Raw genomic sequence first — 21,462 nt, 5'->3', positions numbered from 1 at the left:
TATTTTTTGTGGGGCTACGTCAAGTTTAAAGTCTACACAAATAAGCCAGCAACTATTGTAGCTTTGGAAGACAACATTTCCGAAGAAATTCGGGCTATTCCGGCGGAATGCTCGAAAAAGTTACCCAAAATTGGACTTTCCGAATGGACCACCTAAGACGCAGCCGCGGTCAACATTTAAATGAAATTATCTTCAAAAAGTAAATGTCATGGACCAATCTAACGGTTCAAATAAAGAATCGATGAGATTTTGCAAATTTTATGCGTTTTTTTTTTAAAGTTCTCAAGCTCTTAAAAAATCACCGTTTATAAACAAATACAAATTGGATGAATGAAAATAATTTAAAGTCAATGTATTCTATTATTCACGATTGAGAACCGAACATCAATTTTTACCAAATTTGCGTACTGTTTCTTTAGATTTTAATTGTGTATGAAAAAACTGACTGTTGGATTTTTATAAAAAATGTACTGAATGTCGAAAACATTTTATTATTTTCTGTGAGATAAAATAAGTTTAAAGCCAATATTTTTATAGTTGTCTTTTTTTAAGGTTTTATTTTTGTAAAAAATATCTGTCAATTCAATTCAAAAAAAAGGCTGTGATGCGACCCACACTGATAATTTCCCAACTCGTAAGTCGATCTTGCTTAAAAGTTTAAAAAGTTGTCAGTTGAATTATCTTAAAAATTTTAAAATTACCAACAATATTTTTCATATAAAGAAATAGTTTTGTTTCAAAATCTAGTTTTGTTAAATAGATTTTTAGTCGAAAACCAATTTTTACCAATTTTAGTAGCATTTGTTACATTTTTATAAATTGTATGAATTAAATTAATTTGAGAGATATTAAGAACCGAACATCTATTTTTACCAAATTTGCGTATTTTATTTTTTTATGAAAAAACGGACTGTTAGATTTTTATAAAAAAAAAACTACTGAATATCGAAAACAATATTTTCTGTGAAATACAAAAAATTTGAAGACAATCTTTTTAATTTTTTGATAAACTATTTGAGTCCAATTACATTTTTCTCAAAATTTTTATGAATGTTAACAATAATGTTATAATAAAGTTTAAAGGATAAAAGTAGTTTAAAGCCAATATCTCAAAGTTTTGAAAAGATATTTGAGTCGAAATTCAATTTTTACCAACTTTGAGTAATGTTTTTTTAGTTTTTTATTTTTATAAAAAAATATTTTTTTCAAAATCTTACCATAATCACGTTACAATATATTATATAAAATGTAATTCAATTCTCTAGAGTTTTTGGTTCATGAGATATTTAGGGTTAACCAAAATGTTCATATTTTTTTAAACTGCTATGGTAAAAAAACCACCCACACAATTTTCTTGAGAGCCCTTTCTGCATCTTTCTACCTCATTACATGTACAACAAAATTTATTTGAAGTCAATATCTTTTCTGGTTCTTGGGCTATGGACAACGAAAAAAACGTCGCGAACGTTCGTACACACGCACGCACAGACATCTTTCTAAAAATCTTTTATTTCGACTCTGGGGACCTTGAAACGTTGAGAAATGTCAACATTTTCAATTTGACAAATGGGAACAATTACAATAACTTCCTATGGGAAGTTAATTATATTAAAAATTCGATACAAATAAGTTTCACATAAGGTATTGCCGATGTTTTTTGATCTTTGATTTTAAAAGTAAACTCACTTTAAAAAAATTTCCCCTCCCACATAAAACGGGAGACATAGGACTACCATTCCACTTAACTACCTCCATATTGAAAAAAGAAACCATTTTTGATTTTTATCAACTTTTAAGATTTAAAATTTTTACATGTCAATTTTTTATCGGAATAAAAATTTGAACATTTTAAAAAATTTTTAAAATGTTTGAAAATCATTGTAAATCATGTTTTTAAAATCCAAACCGATTTTTCTACATTTTGGAAAATAAATTAACAAATTTATCCAGATTTAAATAAAAGGTATTGGCTAAAAATATGTAAATATTATTTCAATCTGAATCAAAGAATAATGGTTGTAAAAAATTAATCTGTATATCCGTGCAAAGAGAAAATACATTTCTAATAAAACTACGAAAATAATTTGCTAGAAATCTGACAAGTTCAATATTACCAGACGTTTCTCCAGCTCATAAAAGCTTGTTTGTTTACCCTCAGAGTAGCAATATTGCAGAGAATTACCTACTTTAACTTTATTAGCATATACATCACACGTCAGATTCCTACCTTTAAGACTTCTTCCTGAATAATTAAATCTGAATGTTTTACAACCTCACTGAGAGATGTTTTGACTTCAAAAAGTTCATGATTCTTATATCATTTAGCTAAGCTATTTGGAGCAACAATGTAGGAAAACTGTTTATCAAAATGATTTGTTAAAGATCTACCATCATCAAAAATATTACACAACTTATGAGCAAATGAAAACGTAGATGCAGCTTCTTCTGGAATTTCAATTTATACTAAAAATAAACATCAATTAATTTCCAGGGCAGTGCCAATTCTGCAATAAAAATATCCCAAGGCAACCGTTCATATGCATTTGGCAGAAGCTCCCGTCATCGTCATGATGAATTCCAGACGACCGCGACCGACAATTCTACATTATGATGATGACAACTATTTGAACACCTTCCTCATTGCCATGAGCACAAATCTATACAAAAAAAAAATACGTTTTGGAATTCCTCACATTATGATGAACACTCTTCTTGTTGTAGACATTTACCTCTTAAGAGTCCTTTTGGGAAGCACTTAAGTGAGCATTTGAGTCCGAGGCAAATAAATCAAAATTCAATTAAATCACAAAACGCAAGTTCGCGAAGACAAATGCCTTGACTAAGAAGACGGCTCACAGCGGATTCGAAGCGGGGCAATAAACTTGCCCATACCCATCATCTAGGATCGGATCACATATATAAGTCTTTGCAAAAATTTCATCTATGAATGGTATGAAAGTAGATAGGAGACATGCAAGGCATCATCTAGAAAAGAAGTGATCCCCTCTAATCGACTTGTGATGAGTTTTCGAAGTGTTAAAGCCGTAAAAACACTTTGTGGCTCTTAAGTGGTTTTTCACTGCACAAATTGTATACCACTGTTACCACCTCTATCACCCCTGTCCTATTGTACACCCTTTAGAACCTTGGTTAAATGATTCCAAGTTGAGTTGTGCGCTGTGCACTCTGATGCTAAAGGAGCAGATGTGGCTCTGTATGACTATATCGGATAGGAGGCAGAAAATAATGTTAATTGGAGCGCAACCTGATTTCTATTTGCTTTAATTTCCAAAATTGATTTGAGGCTGCTGATTGATTCAGAAGCGTCAATGAGGGTGTACTTGGCATACGAGTCGAGTGTGTGGATGATATTATTGTTGTAAACATACTTATATGTAAGTGGAAGCAACGGCGACGATCTATTTTTCAAAAGGAAGAATCGAAGAGTTTGTTTATTTTATTCTAAGATACTTTTTTATTTATTGTTTTTTTTTTCGTTTTTCTTCTTCTAAAATTGTAATAGATTAGGTCAATTGATGTCAGGGAACTGTGTGGCGTTGATTTTTTAATTCTATTTTGGGACAATTTTCTATTTTTGTTTAGGTAGATATATACCGCAATAGAAAACAAACAAAAGGGTTGAGGATCAATTGTTATATTATTGAGGATAGAATTCAGTGAGAATGATTTATGATGGCTGGGGTTTATTGTTGGGTCTATATGTACTCAATCAAAATTTTATTTGGAAATGCTTTGTTGACAGTATTAATATAATTTATTGATTTTATTGATTTTTCATACACAAGGGGGAGGCGTTTTTATTCGGAGATTTATTAGGTAGAAATGGCGATCTCAAGGCAATCTAGCCTGAGATCCAATTAGCGCTGTAGTGAGCCGTTTTGATAGGAGATTTATTATTTCAAAGAAAACTATTCAATACATACTTCTTATGTAATAAATGAGTAATCATACTCGAAAAATAATTTTGGTATGAAGCAAAAAATAATTGTATCATTTTCAAAGAAGAAATTATATACTTCAAAGAAAACTATTTTTGTCATCTGGGTACATTTTTAGAAAAATCCAATTGAAAATTTTTTTAACAAAAAGAAATTAAAATTTTCCTTAAATTGTCAAACCTTTATATTCTACTCAAGTATCTTAAAAACTAAGTTTTTTTTAATTGGTATTTTTGTTAAGAAAATTCTAATATAATTTATAACGTTGACAAAAATATTGCTATTTCTCGAAAATTTATTCGACAAAAAATAGCTAAGACTTCAATTTTTGATCGCATGCCTTACAAAATTTTTAAATGAAAAATTGTAATATAAGAAAAACATTTTTGTAAATATGTAAAGGGGACCTTAATTTTAAGTTAATGTAAGTCGCATGTCAGTCTTTTTTATTTTCGTCATATAGAAACTAATATTGCAAGTTTTGCATTCGTTACAAAATCGAACTCGATATTTAAATCAAACATGACATAACGATGGTAGAGAAGACGAAAAAAGTAGGTCCCACGATTCTGTCCGTCCGTCTGTCCTGGCCTCTATAGGCGAACCATTGTCTCGATTGATTTCAAATTAAGTTTTTTGAGCAGCTTCGCGTTAGTCATTTTTTCAATATTTTCTTAAAACTACAACTAATAGTTGTCCCCATAGGAATTTTATTGTCAAAAATAGAAAATTCGTAATTTCTCAAAAACAAATAGACTTTAACATGTATTTTGTTTAAAACTATCCTATACATTTTTTCGCTTAAATTTTTTTTGTTAATTTGACTTCTTTTAATATAAAAAAATATCTTTGTATTGCTCCAGAAGGGTACCCCACATAGAACCTTTGTTTTATTTTTAAGTTTTTTCAAGAACTAATTAACCGATTTCAATAATTTTTACTCGCGACATATAGGAACTATATGGCAAGTTTTGCATTCGTGCAAAATTTCGAACTCGAGATTTTAATCAAGCATGATATCACTATGGTAAAGAAGTCGAAAAAGTGGGTCCCGCGATTCAATCCGGTCGGTTTTGTCTGTCTGTGCTCCTACAGCCTAAACCATTGGGTCGATTGAGTTCAAACTTGGAAGTTAAGGTTTTGAGCAGATTCGCGTTAGGCGTTTTTTTCATTTTTTTTAAGATCAAAACTAACAGTGGCCCCCATACAATTTTTATTTTGTCAAAAAACGAAAATTCGAATTTTCTCAAAAACAAACCTTTTTTGATTTATAAAATGGCATTTAAATTTTTGAAAACAAACTTATTTTTCGGGTAAAATTTTGAATCTTAAAACAGTATAAAATGTATTTTCTATTAGAATCATTTTTTAAACGTATTGATATACATTATACCTGTATAGGTGTTACGTACAACCTCTACAACTATTGCTTACGTGTCACTTCATAACCAAAATCCAAAACGTACATAGGCCTGAATGTAAACAACACATGAATAGCAATTTCTTGTACTTTAACGAACAAAATAAACTGGACGTAAAAACTCCATATTTGCTCTAAAAACTTGTAGGAAAGAAGGAATGTGATTGGATTGTAGTAAGTACCTTCTACCTACTTCTTTATTCGTTTTAGACACCTGCCTAGCTACACAACCAAGAGACGATCGCTTTACAATTTAAACATACATCTTCTTCCTCTTTCTTATCTTCAGATAATTTACTTTACATCCCGGTCCTTCTAATATGAAATTAAAATAAAGCTATCCAAAGGAAAAAGCTTTGAACGAACTAGTTAAATACACAAACAATTGTTTTCGTTAAGTATGCTTTCAAGTATTTTTCATTGCCGGGATGAGTAATCCTAGGAGGAGTTGTGTCTTGGGATGAATCACAATGTTTTTGACCAATCAAATTGCATTTATATCTTTGAAGACAAACTTATTTTACAGGTATATTTTTAAATCTTATATAGGTACTTTTTTAAACAGACTATTTGTATACAGGAGCAAGTTCGTACGACCCAGTCGTGCTTTTTATTCTTCCTGCACAAGTTCTAATACAGTCGCAATAATATTTGATAAACAAAAATATCATTAGCTTTGTTTTTGGTTTTTAAAAAAATATACATTTTTGTCAAAATTTGATATCTCAGAAACTGGTATTTAGTTTTTTACTAAATTGAAACGCAAAAAGTTTTTTAATAAGATCGAAATAACTGCTCACATACAAAAATATTTATAAACTAAAATTAAAAAGCAGTATACATATATATTCAAAATAAATTTAAAAAAAAAATAAAACACTTTAACGATTTTCAAATATAAACTTTAAAATATTATGTTTTTTTTTTTGAGAAATCAAGCGCGGTTGTTGCCATCATATTCTAGTATTATGGTCATCTTGAAAATTTGCTCGACTTTAAGTACTCGGAATTTATTTTCAGTTTACTGGCTGTTATTTTGTTGTATTATTCTTAGATCTGAATTTTGAAGTTTTTGAAGCTTCTTGATTTGTGTGCAGCACGCTTTTCCCCAAGCGAGTATGCCATATCTCAGCTTTGACTCTACCAATGCGTAAACTTGTCTCAGGACATCCTCAGTGCGTAGGGACTCTTCTTCAGATCAGTACGTAGCCTGTCTTTATGTTTGTCACAAAGGAATTGGCAATCGATAACAACTCCAAGATATCTATAGAGTTCAACAACTTCAATTCATGTTGTGGGCGTGATTGGACAGAGATCATTTCTGAAATATATTTTTTTATCTGCTTTTGACATGTGGGACTTCAAAAACGCATACGTTTTGCCTTAGGAGCATTTATTCAAGTTCGTTGGTGCAAAATATGAACATAATCGGTCCCAAATTAGATCCTTTTGGAACTCCATATTCGACATTCTTTTCTTCAATGTTAACATCTTTCATTTTGCCGGAAAACTTTTGATTGTGAAGATAGTCTGACATCCAATCAGCCAACCTACCTATTCTTGCTAACGCCTCCAAAAGATTCGAATAGTTGAGTGTATCAAAACTTTGCTGAAACCCATAAACAGTACAAGTGCGTTATGTCCCAAATTTAAGCTCTCGTTTATACAGTCAGCAAATGCACAAAGCAGATTTCCTGTATTTTTGTTCTTTTGAAAATCGTACTGACTTTTGTAATAAGTGGATGCTTTTCGATGAAACTTTGTAATCTGTTGACAACTATTAAATCAAGACACTTTTCGAGGACAGGCAGTATTGAAATCGGTCTATAATTTGTCTTTGTAGATCGGTCTTACAACAGCAGTTTTAAGATGTTTAGGTATCTTTGCATCGGTTAGGCTTAGAATTATTAATTTGCGCAATATTGGAGCAAAAAAATCAGCATTGTAATTAATGTCGACCGATCTTATCCCATCTATTACATGAGAATTATTTACCCCAAGTGACTTTATAATCGTGTTAACCACACAATCTTCTGTAGCACTTGTACAAATTTTATTTACTTGATGAGTACTAGTGTGTATGGATGTTTTCAAATCACATTGATATATTATATATGTTGTTTTGTGATGAGAAAAACTCAGCAAACTCATTCGCTAATGATTTAAATTCTGTTTTAAAGTTTTTTGTTAATGTATCATCAATATTAGATTTTTTTCTTCTTAGAATTTCATTTATCAATCCCAAAGTTTTCCTCGGATTTGTTTTGAATTCCTTGAATTGGTTCTTATAAAAATTAGATTTTTTTCCGTAAGATCTTGTAACCGCTTTCATAGCTTTGGTTTCTTACGTTGTTTTTAAACAAAATATGGCTCGTTCTTTACAGCCAGCAATGAGTTCTGATGTTATCCATGGGTTGTTTTTCCGTATTTTTGAATTTTAACGTTTACTACATCGATTTAAATCTTGCAGTTAAAGCTATTTTAATTTAAGTTAATATCATTGAAAATGGTAACACTTTTGAATTAAATACAGATTTTTGAAAAATAAAACAGAATTAGATGTTTAAAGTATCAGAACAGATTTGTATATTTTCAGTTAACTTTAATAAGTTTAATGATATAACTTTTAACATAAATGTTACTAAAAACCAGTATGATGAAATTTTGAAACCCAAGTATTAACTTCTTTCAGCTTTCCAAATCTATTTTCATTTTCCTATACTATACTTGCAGCTACTTTTAATTGTGATAAATTAATGTACTTAAAGCGTGCAGTAATAATTTGAGTTAGGATAGTTTTGTACATGATTCTAAAATTATATAATTTTAAAATCATAAAATACTGCAACATATGTAACACTTACAAATAAATTGATAAAATATCATATATCTCAAAATGTATTATATATTCCTTAATTTCTGAATCTCGAATGTGAAAAACAAATGTTTCAAAGATAAATTCAAATATTTCCATGAAATGACTCCAATGCCCTCCGTCAAAATAAAAAAAAACTTGACTTAACATAACATAACCCATTGTCAAATCTTGTACGCTCTTCACATAAAATAAAAATATATTTTTCAAATCAAAACAAAGTTTTATTGTGATGTAAAATCCATAATTTTCAAAAAAGCAATGTTTGACATACCATCATACACAAAGCCCCTTCAGCAACCCTTTCCCTTTCCAATACTCTAATATTTATTTCGTTCTTCATGGGTCGCGTTGCAATATAATGCATCAACTCAGGAACTTAATAAGAAGAATTATATACAAATTTAATGACTCAGTCGATGAATATAAAACCAAGACGTGAGTTTTCATCACAATATCAAAAAAAAAAACGAAATTCAAAACAAATTTTCACATAATTTAGGATTTTCAAAAATCATTTTCCTTTTTTTACTTTTATGTTTTCATGTATTTTTTGTTTTTCTTATGTTAATTTTTATTAAAATTTATAAAATTTGATGTGCGGTATTGCCTTTATATGAAAATATCTGTGCCAACATTTTTCACACTGCCCTCTTCTGTGTCGTTGTGGAGAAGCGGATCGTGGATATACCTCATGGCTAGGATGCATCTTGTGTGCATTATGTTGACCTAATTTGCCCCAGTCGGCCTGGCTATAACACCATCATCAGTAGCTTCTTCCCCGCAAAACTGGTGCTCATTAGCTCGACGCAATTGATTGATTCATTACTAATAATTAATTAGAGATAGAGAATATGAGAGAGGGAGCGAGATGCATGCATGTGTACAACTTTTAATGTTCTATCAAGAATATATTTTATTAACATTGCCTGGTTCTTTATTTGCTCCCAAAATTTTAGTGTCTGAATAAATTTAGTTTCTTATTTGGGACACCATCACCAAAAGAAAAGAAAACAAAAGCTATCCACTGTAGCTATAGCTACCCAGTTTCTTCGAGCAAAAAAAGGTGTTTTCGAATGCGTCTCTATTTCTATGATATTTCTCCTAAAGGAAGTCTATAAATACACAAACGGGCATCATCATCGTTTTCGTCATCTTTTTTAGTAGGCTTTGGTTGTAGCTGTATTTCGAGAGGATGGACCGAGGATCGACCATGCTTCATGTCAGCAGATCATGATGTTTGGGTGCATTCTATATAGCGCCCACTTTTTCCCGATTTAGCTTTCAGTGGCTTTATATGCTTCACTATATCAGATGCAGATACAGAAAGGTGACATATTTTTGTGTGCTTTTGACTTCGAGAATGGAGAAGCTGTATCAAACCCATAAGGGCATCATAATGGAGATTTATTACGACAGTCGACCTTTGACGGAGCCATATCAAAAAAATCTATATGTAGTTTGACATTTTGCTGGTTGACACTTCCGTAGGTGGGAATTGTGTGGCTGCACCCCCTAAATAATAATTCGTTTTATTCTTTTCTGTCATCTTTGTTTGTTATTTCTAGCAAAACTGAAAAAGAAACTATAATTTCATTTTCTTTCGAAAACTTTGTATATGAAATCGAAAAAACGTATGTTTCATATGCGATTGTATAAACAGTTTTTCTTAATTTTTCCGTTTCTGTTTTTTGGCACACGCTTTGAAAATTGATGCATAATGTTCACAAATTATTTTTTTGAATATGTATATACAAATTCATAAAAATGGGTTATGCGTTAGAGATTTCCGTGTAGGTTTGCCAAAATTGCGGTTTCTAATAACGCATTTTTGTTTTGTTTCAATTTTTTTTAAAGTTGAAAGCATTTTTTAATGATTTTTCTAGGAAAATATTTTGTGCGGCATTTAAATTTGTTTTCGTTTAAACTTTTACTTTTGTTAAAGAGTATTATGCATGACATGGCTGCCATTTGAAATTAAAAAAAATTAGAAAAACACACAATTTTTCATATTCTCTTGTACCACATAATTGAATTCAAAAATAGTTGAACGGAATTGATATCGTTATAGCTCACATCTGTCCGGTGGAAACAACGTTTATTAAGACAAATGTTATAAGTCTTATAAATATGTAATTATTAATGAGAAACTAGATTTATGGTCTTCTTTTAAATTGTCAAAAAAATGACAGAAAGAATCAAAAAAGTTTTGGCTCTAATATAAAATTGAACGTTCTTCTTAATTTGCATTGGATTTTAGGTTTTGAGCATATTGTATGTTTTTTGTAGTTTTATGTTTTATCTATAGAAAGCATTCTTAAATTGTAAAATAATTTAAATTATAAAGACTAACAGTTAATTGAAATGCAGCAAATAAAAAAATGAATTACAAAATTAAAAACACTTGGGATCCAAACAAAAATTAGAAAATATTAGCAACATTGAAAAAAAATTGTATACGCACAGTTTAACTTTTTTATATTTGCTTAAAAGGGGTAGATTTGAAAATGTTGGGTAATTTGTTTAAGATGTTTTTATTATATAATATTGAAGCACACAAATATTAGTAAGTTGCATTATATTTGAATTATAATACAAGATCGAAGATCATTGTCAATTGTAATATTGAAAATCGAGATCTCAGTTAAAAAACGTATAAAGATCCAAAAATAATGTATGCTGTAGCCTTTCTGTTTGTAACTATTTAAGGTCAAAAAAGATTTGGTAGGGAAAAAATTAATGTAGGTTAATCTAAACGGAACAATGCAATTTATTGATTAAAAAAACATTTAAACATAAAACAAAAACTAATAAATTAAGCAAAATTGAGTAATGTTTGTACGGGAACATCATCGTCCAAAATTGAAACACTTTTTTCTTTTCGTTTTAAGATATAAGTATTTTATTTAGTTTATTAAATTCTTAAGTTTTACGTGCCCAAAATTAATTTTTGAATATCCATTTGAAGAATTATTGAAAATATCTATTAATAAAAAAAAACTGCTCCCCATGAAATTTATTTCTTAAGAACTTATGTTCGTAATTTTTAAATACATGTTTTAAACAATTAAATTAAATAAACTTTTTTATCAAATTAAAACAATAATATTGTATTTACAATGAAATAAAGTCTCAATTCATGAAAAAGTTGAAAAACGTTCTTTTTACCAATTTTTACTATTTCTAAGTTTAGTTAATTTTTTAGGATAATACCGTAATCGGTCATTTTTTTTTAAACTATATGAATTCTGTATAAAGACTACGTAATAAAATTTAACTGAACTGTTTAGCATGTATTTAAATTATTATAACAAAAAAGGACCCAATGAATGTCTTATAACTCTTTTCTTCACATCACATTTTGTAAAAATCGGACCGATTACTACACGACTTCCAATTTGAAGGTAAAGAATAACAAAAAAGGAAACAAGTGTAAGTTGGTTCACTTTTGTTCTAAATTGATAGTAAGAAGAGAAACTCTTTTTTTAATGTTATTTTTTTTTTAATTTTACAAATAAAAAATGATTTCATCTCCAAAACAATTTTGTGCAACGAAAAATAACGTTTTTAAAATCTGGTAAAATTTTGAGAATAATCAATTGACAATTTCTTTTTATAAAAATAAGAACCTAAAAAAACATTACTGAAAGTTCTAAAAATTGGACTTTGATTCAAATATCTTTTCACAAACTTGAGATTATGGCTTCAAACTTATTTTATATTCAAAGAAACATTGCTTTCAACATTCGGTAAAATTTTGAGAAAAATGGAATAAACAGTTATTTTTACAAAAAATAAAAATTTAAACGAAAATTAATTTTCTCCAAAATATCTTTTCAAACATTTTAAATTATAGCTTCTAGCTAATTTTAACTTATAAAAAATATTGTTTTTAACATTCTGAAAAATGTTGAGAAAAATCGAATTGACAGTTTTTTTACAAAAAATAAAAATTGAAACAAAAATATTAACAAAAGTTTTTACAAATTAAATTTCGAATCAACTATCTTTTTAAAACTTTAAGACATTGCCTTTAAACTACTTTTATCTTTTAAAAAATATTGTTGACAACATTCAGTAAAATTTTGAAAAAAGTCGAATTGACATTTTTTTTAACAAAAAAACAATAATCTAAAAATGTATACAAATTTACTTTCGACTCAAACACCTTTTCAAAAATTAAAAATATTGTCTTCAAATTGTTTACTTTAAAGTAAATATTGTTTTCAACATTTGGTAGTTTTTTTTTTATAAAAATCAAACAGTCCGATTTTTCATAAAAAAATAAAATCTAAAATATATAAAATTGATGTTCAATCCTTGATATCTCTCAAATTGTAAAAATTTAGGAAATGCTACTAAAATTTTTAAACATTTGTTTTCGACTAAAAATCAATTTTACAAAACAAGATTTTTAAATAAAACTGTTTCTTGATATGAAAAATATTGTTGTTAATTTTAAAATTTTTAAGAATAATTCAACTGACAAGTTTTTTAACCCAACACGAAAACCTACAAACTTTTAACAAGACAAATCGACAGACGGGATTGGAAGTTATCAGTGTGGGTCGCATCTCAGCCTCTATTTTATTTTCTAAATCACCATGTGGTGGTTTTTGTTTATTTTAATGTTCTATTTTTAATAGGAGCGGGTTAAATTACTGTATTGCAGAACTTAGTTTTCTAAAATTACACATGTATAATGCTATTTGGTCATAATGATGTATGTTTTGAATTCTGTATTTTAAAATATTGTAAATGTAGAATACTGTTTATCAATATGCTGTTTTAGTAAGCCACATTGACTTGTATTACTGTATCTCTAAAAAGTGTGTAGCAAACTTTATGTCGATCAACCAGAATTTTAAGAACTCAGTATTTTAAATACATAAAGCACAGCATATAGACCCCAAATCACTATCTTTTGCCTGCAACGTAAATAAATTTAGGGTTAGCAAAAAAAGAGGATGGAATGCTACCCACACTGATCACTTCAGTTTTTCAGTTTTTTGTTGTTTTTGTGTTTTTAAAGAAAAGTGGTCAGTTGAATTTTTTTTAATGAAACAGTTTGATTTCAAAATCTATTTTTGTTAACGAGATTTTAAGTCGAAAACAAATTGTTACCAATATTAGTAGCATTTCTTGAAAGTTTTTATTTCTTGTAAAAAACAAATACAGATTTTATTTTTCTAATACAATTTAATATAGCACAGAATGAAATCTTGTTGAAGTCAATGCCTTCATTTGTTAACAAAATATCGAGAATCGAACATTGATTTGTATCAGGTTTAAGGACTGCTTTTGTAGATTTAATTTTGTATGAAAAAAATGAAAAACTGGTGATAAAATCAATTTTGTTCGTTAAGCATTTAAGCTGATAATAATTGTTTTCGGGAGCGTATCGGAATCCCGGTTTTTAAAATCCCGTAAAAAAAGTGTGAAAATCCCTTCTTTTCAAATACCGATGTTTTGAAATCCCAACTTCAAAATCCCGATCAATTACAATCCCACGTCCAATTCCGACATTTTTGTTTATACTATTAACTCTTGCATAAACAATATGCATCCTACAGTAATTCTACCTCTTGATAATGGTTTTTCCGGTATCGTTAACTGTGTTAATTGATGTGAGTTTATTTTAAAAGATTACTTTATATTTTAATTTTTCATAATAAAATGAATCTAAAAAAATATCTCACTTTTAATTTCTGTTTTCTAATTTCGCTTTTGCAATCAAAACTAGCCGTTTAATATTAAAAAAATTCGCGATTTTTTAAAATTTTTAAAAAGCGGGATTATAAAAATTGGGATTATAAAAGTGGGATTTAAAGAAACAGGAATATTAAAAATGGGATATCGAACCCAACCTATTTTTTCAGTTTTTTGATTTATAAAAAACCATTAGTTGCATTTTGTTCAGAATTATATCAGTTTGGTATCATATCACAATTTATAATATAAAATTCATGAGTCAGTAGCGTTATTGGTAATATATTTAGGGTTTTTTATTACTCATTGCTTTTTAATAATTTTTGGTAATTTATTCGTTCAAGTTTAATATTTATAATTTCTCTAGCACCGCATTATCGAGCTAGCTAGTACTACATAAATACCTTTAAATTAAATACAAAATATTTATTCGACTAGAAAATAATTATTCGAAAAATCTATATTAACTTTTGTTCAAAACGATTAGAAGCTTTCTTCTATTAATTCAATTTTTCAAATGACACTAATTTACCCTCCTAAATCACTAATTATGTTTTTAAAATTATAAACAAACAAAACTATTTATATTTTTTTTATCAACTAAACAATATTCTATTGGGCTACATTTATAAGTACATACATATGTCACTTAAATTATATACATATGTGTCAACGCTCGCGGCATTTAAAGAAAAAAAATACAATTATGTCAATAGTGTATTTAAATCTTCAAAGTTTTATATTTTTTCAGACCCAGACAGTACTTTTTTTTTCTTTCTTAAATTCCTTATGCCATGGCACGAGCCATTTGTTTTTAAAACCATAAAGGAAAACTTTTTTGTCTGTTCTTTTATATAAAATAATATTCACTATTCCGACAAAATGAAAACAATAATGGCTGTTTTGGTTTTGGAGATGGTGGCATCAAGCCTCAAGCGTCCGTCGTCGTCGATTTGTCGTTGTCGCCGGCGTGCTAGCCTATTTTTTTTGTTTTTTTCTTGGTCTCTGCCAGCAATTTATTTCGCCACTAATCAGTGACACAAGACAATGATTAAAATCGATGGCAGACAAGAAACAGGATACCAAATTTACCATAAATACTGATCTGATCCAATACTGTACAAAGAGTATCTATATATACGAGTACCAGAGCTCGAACACTATTTTTAGAACGTTCGCGTAAATGCTCCAATTTTTGATTTTTTGTTTCATTGAATGGATTTTCTTTAAGGGATTTATGAGAGAAAATTAATCTGTTTTCGCTTTCAAATAAATGAAAAATGATTTTGCTGTTGTTTGGGTAAGTTTTGTGTATATAAGATGTAATGTTTTTGTTTCATGTATTGTATACATTATTTGCAAAATATCATCTTCATTATTTATGATTTATATTGTCGCTCATCAGTGGTAACTTTTTTACATTACATGCAGCTGCCAAACGCAATTAGTTTAAAAATTATTTGTTGCCAATGTATTATTAATTGATTATTTATTGAAGATTTGTAAATCTGACAAATAACCGGCTAATAAAATATCATACCTTAAACAAAAATAGAAAAACTTGAGGAATCTAACGTCACTTCACTTAAAGCATGTACACTTTTTGGATCATAATTTAATATCCTTAAGCATCGCTTTCAGAATAAAGTGTGACTTTTATAAAGAAAAGACATAACGAAATTTAAAAATGGATATTCATACAATTTTACACAATAAGAAGCTGACCCCTTTAACCCCTATAACTTGTTACAAGTTTTTGATCGTGTAAAAATGATGGTGTGTCGAAATCACAAAACAGATATCGTTTGGCCTTGCAACTTATTATTGATTGTCATTTCGTTTGCAAGTCTTTTTAGAAATTGGTCGCGTTTAAATTCAATTGGTACGTCTATAGGAATTATTTGAATTCGTGGCAGCAAATAATATTCCGCTAGGAAGGTTCCATTTAAAAAGATGGCATTTATTTATTCTTTTTCAATAATTTTTAATGACGTTTAAACTTCTTTCTGTCAATTTTTTTTCTGCCAGCGGTCTATAAGATAACAAAAACCTGAAATTGCGTCTTAAAACGAAAACTATAACGTTGAGGGGTAAACATTTAGGGTTATTTATATTTTTAATGACAAATTGAAAATAAGGAATAAAATTTTACAAAAAGTCAGAAACAAATTCCAAAACTTTTTGAAATATTATATTTTAAGACTTATTACCTTACCAACCAAATATATGCACATACAAACATTCATCGAGCAATTTCGAAAAAATACGAAACATACCGAAAATTTTTAAATAAAAAACACCAATTTGAGAAAAAAAATGAATGATTTAATTCTAAAACAAATAAACGATTTTTAACCTGAAAGGGCTCAAGAGGCCTACAAATTGAACGCCATAACTTTTTATTAAAGTTTTTTTTTCTTATCCATATTAATTATTACTTCTTGTTAAGCAAACGTTTCAGTTTTATCCGATATCCAGAAATTATTTTAACCAGATATCATATTTAAAACTTAAAATTGTGTCAGGTGATTTTATGCGTCAATATGGCTCTCCAACAACTGTAGGGCTGCATATATTCTGGACAGGGTGACTTGACGTCGATATTTCTATCTCAACCTTATAATTTAGCCTTTGCACTACTTTTTCGTACGAACTTGCTTATCTATACAAAGAGTCTGTTCAAAAATGTCTCCTTTTTTTTTTAAATTTAAAATGAGGCTGGGATGCGACCCCCAATGATAACTTCCCATTCTGTTTGGCGATTTGTCTTGCTTAAAAGGTTTGTAGGTTTTCGTGTTTTGTCAAATTTTAAAATTAATAACAATATTTTGCACATGATGAAATAGTTTGATTTCAAAATCTATTTTTGCTAACGAGATTTTTAAGTCGTTGACCATTTTTTACCAATTTCAGTAGCATTTCTTAAACATTTTTTTTTTCTTATATAAACAAATACAAATTGGATTAATGAAATTAATTTGAAGTCAATACATTCTATTGTTCACGTGATATCGAGAACCGAACATCCTCATTACCATGTTCCTACTGCTTTTTGTAAATTTTATTTTTTATGAAAAAACGGACAGTTGTTTTTTATCAAAAATATCCCAAATGTGGAAAACGGTATTTTATGTGAGATAAAATAATTTTGAAAACAAAATTTTTAATTTTTGAAAAGTTATTTGAGTCAAAAGTACATCTTTAGCAAGCCTTACTATTGTTTTTTTGTAGGTTTTTATATTTTGTAAAAAAACTGCTATTTCGATTTTTTTCAAAATTTGACCGAATGTGCAAAGCAATATTTTCTATAAGATAAAATTAATTTGAAGCCAATATCTCAAAGAATTGATAAGATATTGAAGTCGAAAATCAATTTTTACCAACTTTTGTAAAAAAAACTATCAATTAGATTTTTCTCAAAAATTTTCAGAATGTTGAAAAAAATATTTCTTATAAGCTTAAATTAGTTGGAAGAAATAATCTCACATTTTAAAAAAAAAAATTGAGTCGAAAACCAATTTTTACCAAAACGTGTTAAATTTTTTTAAGTTATAATTCGATGTTTCAAAAAATTTCATTGAAAGTTCAAAACAATATTTTTCATAAGATACAATTTTATTCAAGCAAAAATCTCTTCGTTTTATAAAGATATTTAATTCGAAAATTAATTTTTACTAACTTTTGTTAATTATTTTTAAGGTTTTTAGTTTTTTGTACAAAATCTGTCAATTCGACTTTTCTCAAAATAATACTCAATTTTGACAACAATATTTTTTAAAACATGGAATTAGTTTAAAGCCAATATCTCAAAGTTTAAAAAAGTTATTTGAATCGAAAATCAATTTTTGCCAACTTTTGTTAAATTTTCTCTTAAGTTTTTATTTTTTGTAAAAAACTGTCAATTCGATTTTCTCAAAATTGTTTCGAATATTCTAAACACTATTTCTTATAAGACAAAATAAATTTGAAGCCATAATCTCAAGTTTTAAAAATGATATATGAGTCGAAATTCAATTTTCACCAGCTTTGAGTAATTTTTTTTCAGGTTTTTATTTTTTTATAGAAAAAAAACTGTTAATTTAACTTTTTTCAAAATTTTACCAGATGGTAAAAACGTTTTTCTTTCGTTGCACAAAATTGGTTTGGAGATAATTTCATTTTTTATTCGTAAGATTTTCGGGGTGACAAATTTTTTTTTAGTTTTTTTTGTTTTATAAAAACAACAGTTGATTGGATTTTTTTCGAAAATGTTATAGTTTGGTATCACGTTACGATACATTTTATTAAATTTAATTCAAGTCTCTAGCGTTTTTGGTTCGTGAGATATTTAGGGTTAGCAAAAATGTTCACTTTTTTTTTAAACTGCTATATTAAAAAAAACAACCAACGAAATTTTCTTGAGAGCTATTTCCGCGTCTTTCTAACAATAACTTCCTGTCGGAAGTTAAAAAAGCCTGACATAAATCGGCTCAAAACATTAATTTCCAAATTTAAAGTCCATCGAATCAATGCTTTTGGTTGTAGGGGCTAGAGCAGACAGACAGACGGACGGATAAGGGGGACCCACTTTTTTCGACTTCCCTACCATTGTAATGTCATGTTTGAAGTGAACTAAATTAAGATTTCGAAATTATTGAAAATTGCAAAACTTGCCATAAATGCTGACCCAAATTTTGTATATCATTCTGAGATACATATGTATGTATGTCCATATTTTCAACTATATCAACTTTTAAATATAAAAACCGAACTACTGTGAATTTATTTTTGTTGCCAATTTATCACTGCTATATATTGCAAAAAACACGGTTATTGACACTAATGTTCCCTCTAGATCCGACTTATGGGGATAGGCCAACCCAGCCGCCTGGAATGCAAGACGTAATATATGTAAAAATAACCAGCTCGTAATTATTCTCAACTTTGATTTACCTTTGATCTTAACTGATTAACCCTTTGAAATAAAAAAAACCATTCCCCTTGCGTATATAAAACAATAAAAGACCCAGATCCATAATCGCTTGTTGCTTTTTTCAAGTTTAATTTACCCATAACATCGAGAAGAGAAAACGAAAGCTCTTGGTACAAGTATAAAGTATCATAATTTGTATTACCTCTTTAAACAGGAGAACAAAAAATAATACCTCCCTACAAAATATTTTTAATGCATTTTCATAAAGCTACAAATAAACATCAATATCAAAAAATACACAAAACACAACCCTCGTGCTAAAAATGTATGTAAATAATCTCATCTGTTTTGGTGTCTGTTTTATGGGAACGAAAAATGTATTTGATTCAGAATTATTCTCATGAGATTATTTCTAATTTTTTTCTTCTTCTAACAACTGAATAACAAAAATCAATAAAAATACAAACAATACAAAATTTCGTACACTATATATTCGTACATACATCGGCACACCATCAAAAGACAAATCCAATCAATTTCCTATTCACATCGATAAAACGGAGAGGGCGCTGACTACCTACAATAATTATAAAAGTTTCAAAATCAATCTAAGTACCTATTTATTTATTATTTAGTAGCTGTTTTCTATCTGACTTAAGTTTATGTATATTTGTACCGTGTTTTAATAAACAATACAAAAACATTTAAGAATAAAAAATCTATGAACTATATGAAAACAAAACCAAAAGAAAAAAAAACAACACAGAATCCGACACACTTACATAACTTCTGTAGGAAGACATAATTTTTTGGTTTTGGCACGGCCTTTTTTATTTTCGTAACACCTCTATAAACATTTGGTGTGGGAGCTTTTGTTGTGCATTACCGTTAGCGAGTATACACTAAACAGCGTGTGTTTTTTCGTCTCACTTCCCGAACACGTTAGATATTCTATATTTTTGTTTTAACTTTAATTTTGTATTTTTTTGTACTTGTTATTTCGAACGCACTTTTTTCCTTTTAATCCGGCAAAATATATAAACTCACTAATTTCCAATTTTCCGTTAAATTGATATTGAAGAATCTATGGATGAGGACAATCGACGATCTTTCAATTTCAATTGATTCGCGTGAAATGAAACAATTAAACTAATCAACGGCGCGAGTGCATAATTATAATCTAGATGTAGTAGATGAGATGTTCTCGCTCACGATCAATATCATTCAGCGTCGAAATGAAAGACGTCAAGCCGATGGCGGGGGCGGGGGAAGAAGACGAAGGGAAGAAAATTCTTTTCACTACCGAATACCGAATTAAAAAAATAAAACACAAACAAAACTTCATCAACTAATTTTATCTAAATCTTTTCAAAGAATTGAAATTAAAAAAAAAGTATCTACAGCGATAAAGCTGAACGGGATGTTTGGTGTTCGATTCGGCACGCGCGGACTCTGCCTTGAGATAGAGATACTCTCGTAAAATAATAACAATATATAAACACACCCCTTGACGAAAGAAAGAAACTTTTCCTAATTTTCTTTTCTTTTATCGTTTTAATGTGAAAATTCCTTTCCTTTCCTTTTTTTGATTTGATTTTCTTTTTCATCAACGGACACGCATTTTTCACGATCACTATTTCTTCGTATATTTTTTGGGAAAAGATCACCAGCGAGTGAGCGATTTTTCTTCTCGAATGAACACGGACGGTGGTGGCGCGCTATGATGTCGTAGCTAAATGCTACTACTGAGTGTTTCAAACTTAGGAGCTATGGGAGCGTGAGGTGCCGTTGAGATGCTGTTGGCTGAGATGATGGGGTTTTCAAGTGAATTGAATCCCTAAAAACACCCGTGAGAGGGTGAGAGCTTTAAGTGTATACTCGCACTCGATGTATCTCGAGAGAACGAGAGAATTTGACCAAAAATACAATCTTTAGATACTTTTTCTTTTACTCGAAATTCTCAAAAATATACGTATAAATATCCAAAAGTGAGAATAAAAATAACGGTGTATGTCTATTTTGGATGAGTTTTTCATCCGCAATGAATTTTTCGTTACTCGGTTCTTGATGCTCGCTTAGCCGATGATGCTGCTACTCGTGGATGCTGTCCTGATGTGTACATCAGTATATATCAATGTTCTATATGCGATTATGCCGAGATCTTATGGATAAATAAGATGCGGAATTCTCTTGGTGAGGGGATGGAAAGAAACGATGTATTATAAGTGACGTAGAAAAAAGGGGAGAACGTATAACGACAATGACGACGTCGACGATCGTCGACGACAAAATACTTTTGCCGGTCGGTCGTGTGTCAATGCATTACTTAATGAGATTTAATGAGACTTTTTCTTTTTTGGTTTATATTTTTATTTTTCTCAGGGAAAACGATTTAGGGTATAATGGGGGGGTTGGGGGATGGTTTGAGATATTGTTGCCACTTACTTGAACTAATTTATTTATTTTCTAAGCATGAAATTAGTTTGAGAATTTTACAATAGCAAAAGGGGAAAATATAGTTGATTGGTTTTGTTTTTGTTTTTTTCTTTCTTAACAGCAGCTGGGAAAATATTTAACTTTACAATTT

General features: G+C 29.0%; 1 protein-coding gene across 3 annotated transcripts in view; it reads right to left on the bottom strand.

Annotated features, from left to right (window-relative positions):
- The window catches only part of LOC129947470 (FH1/FH2 domain-containing protein 3), a 136,834-nt gene extending 116,232 nt beyond the window's left edge, over positions 1-20,602 (bottom strand). For 2 of the 3 annotated variants that reach the window (XM_056058034.1, XM_056058033.1), the window contains exon 1: positions 19,658-20,602. In XM_056058034.1, coding sequence (XP_055914009.1) covers positions 19,658-19,678 — 21 coding nt within the window. In that variant the 5' untranslated portion in view covers positions 19,679-20,602. The remainder of the gene's footprint in view (positions 1-19,657) is intronic. The other variant, XM_056058035.1, reaches the window with a different exon arrangement.
- Positions 20,603-21,462: the final 860 nt, after the last annotated feature.

Source organism: Eupeodes corollae, chromosome 2 (genome assembly GCF_945859685.1).
Source record: "Eupeodes corollae chromosome 2, idEupCoro1.1, whole genome shotgun sequence".
In the NCBI taxonomy this organism is placed as follows: Eukaryota; Metazoa; Arthropoda; class Insecta; order Diptera; family Syrphidae; genus Eupeodes; species Eupeodes corollae.
Note: the sequence above shows the minus strand (reverse complement) of the source record. Positions and strands in the feature narration are given on the sequence as shown.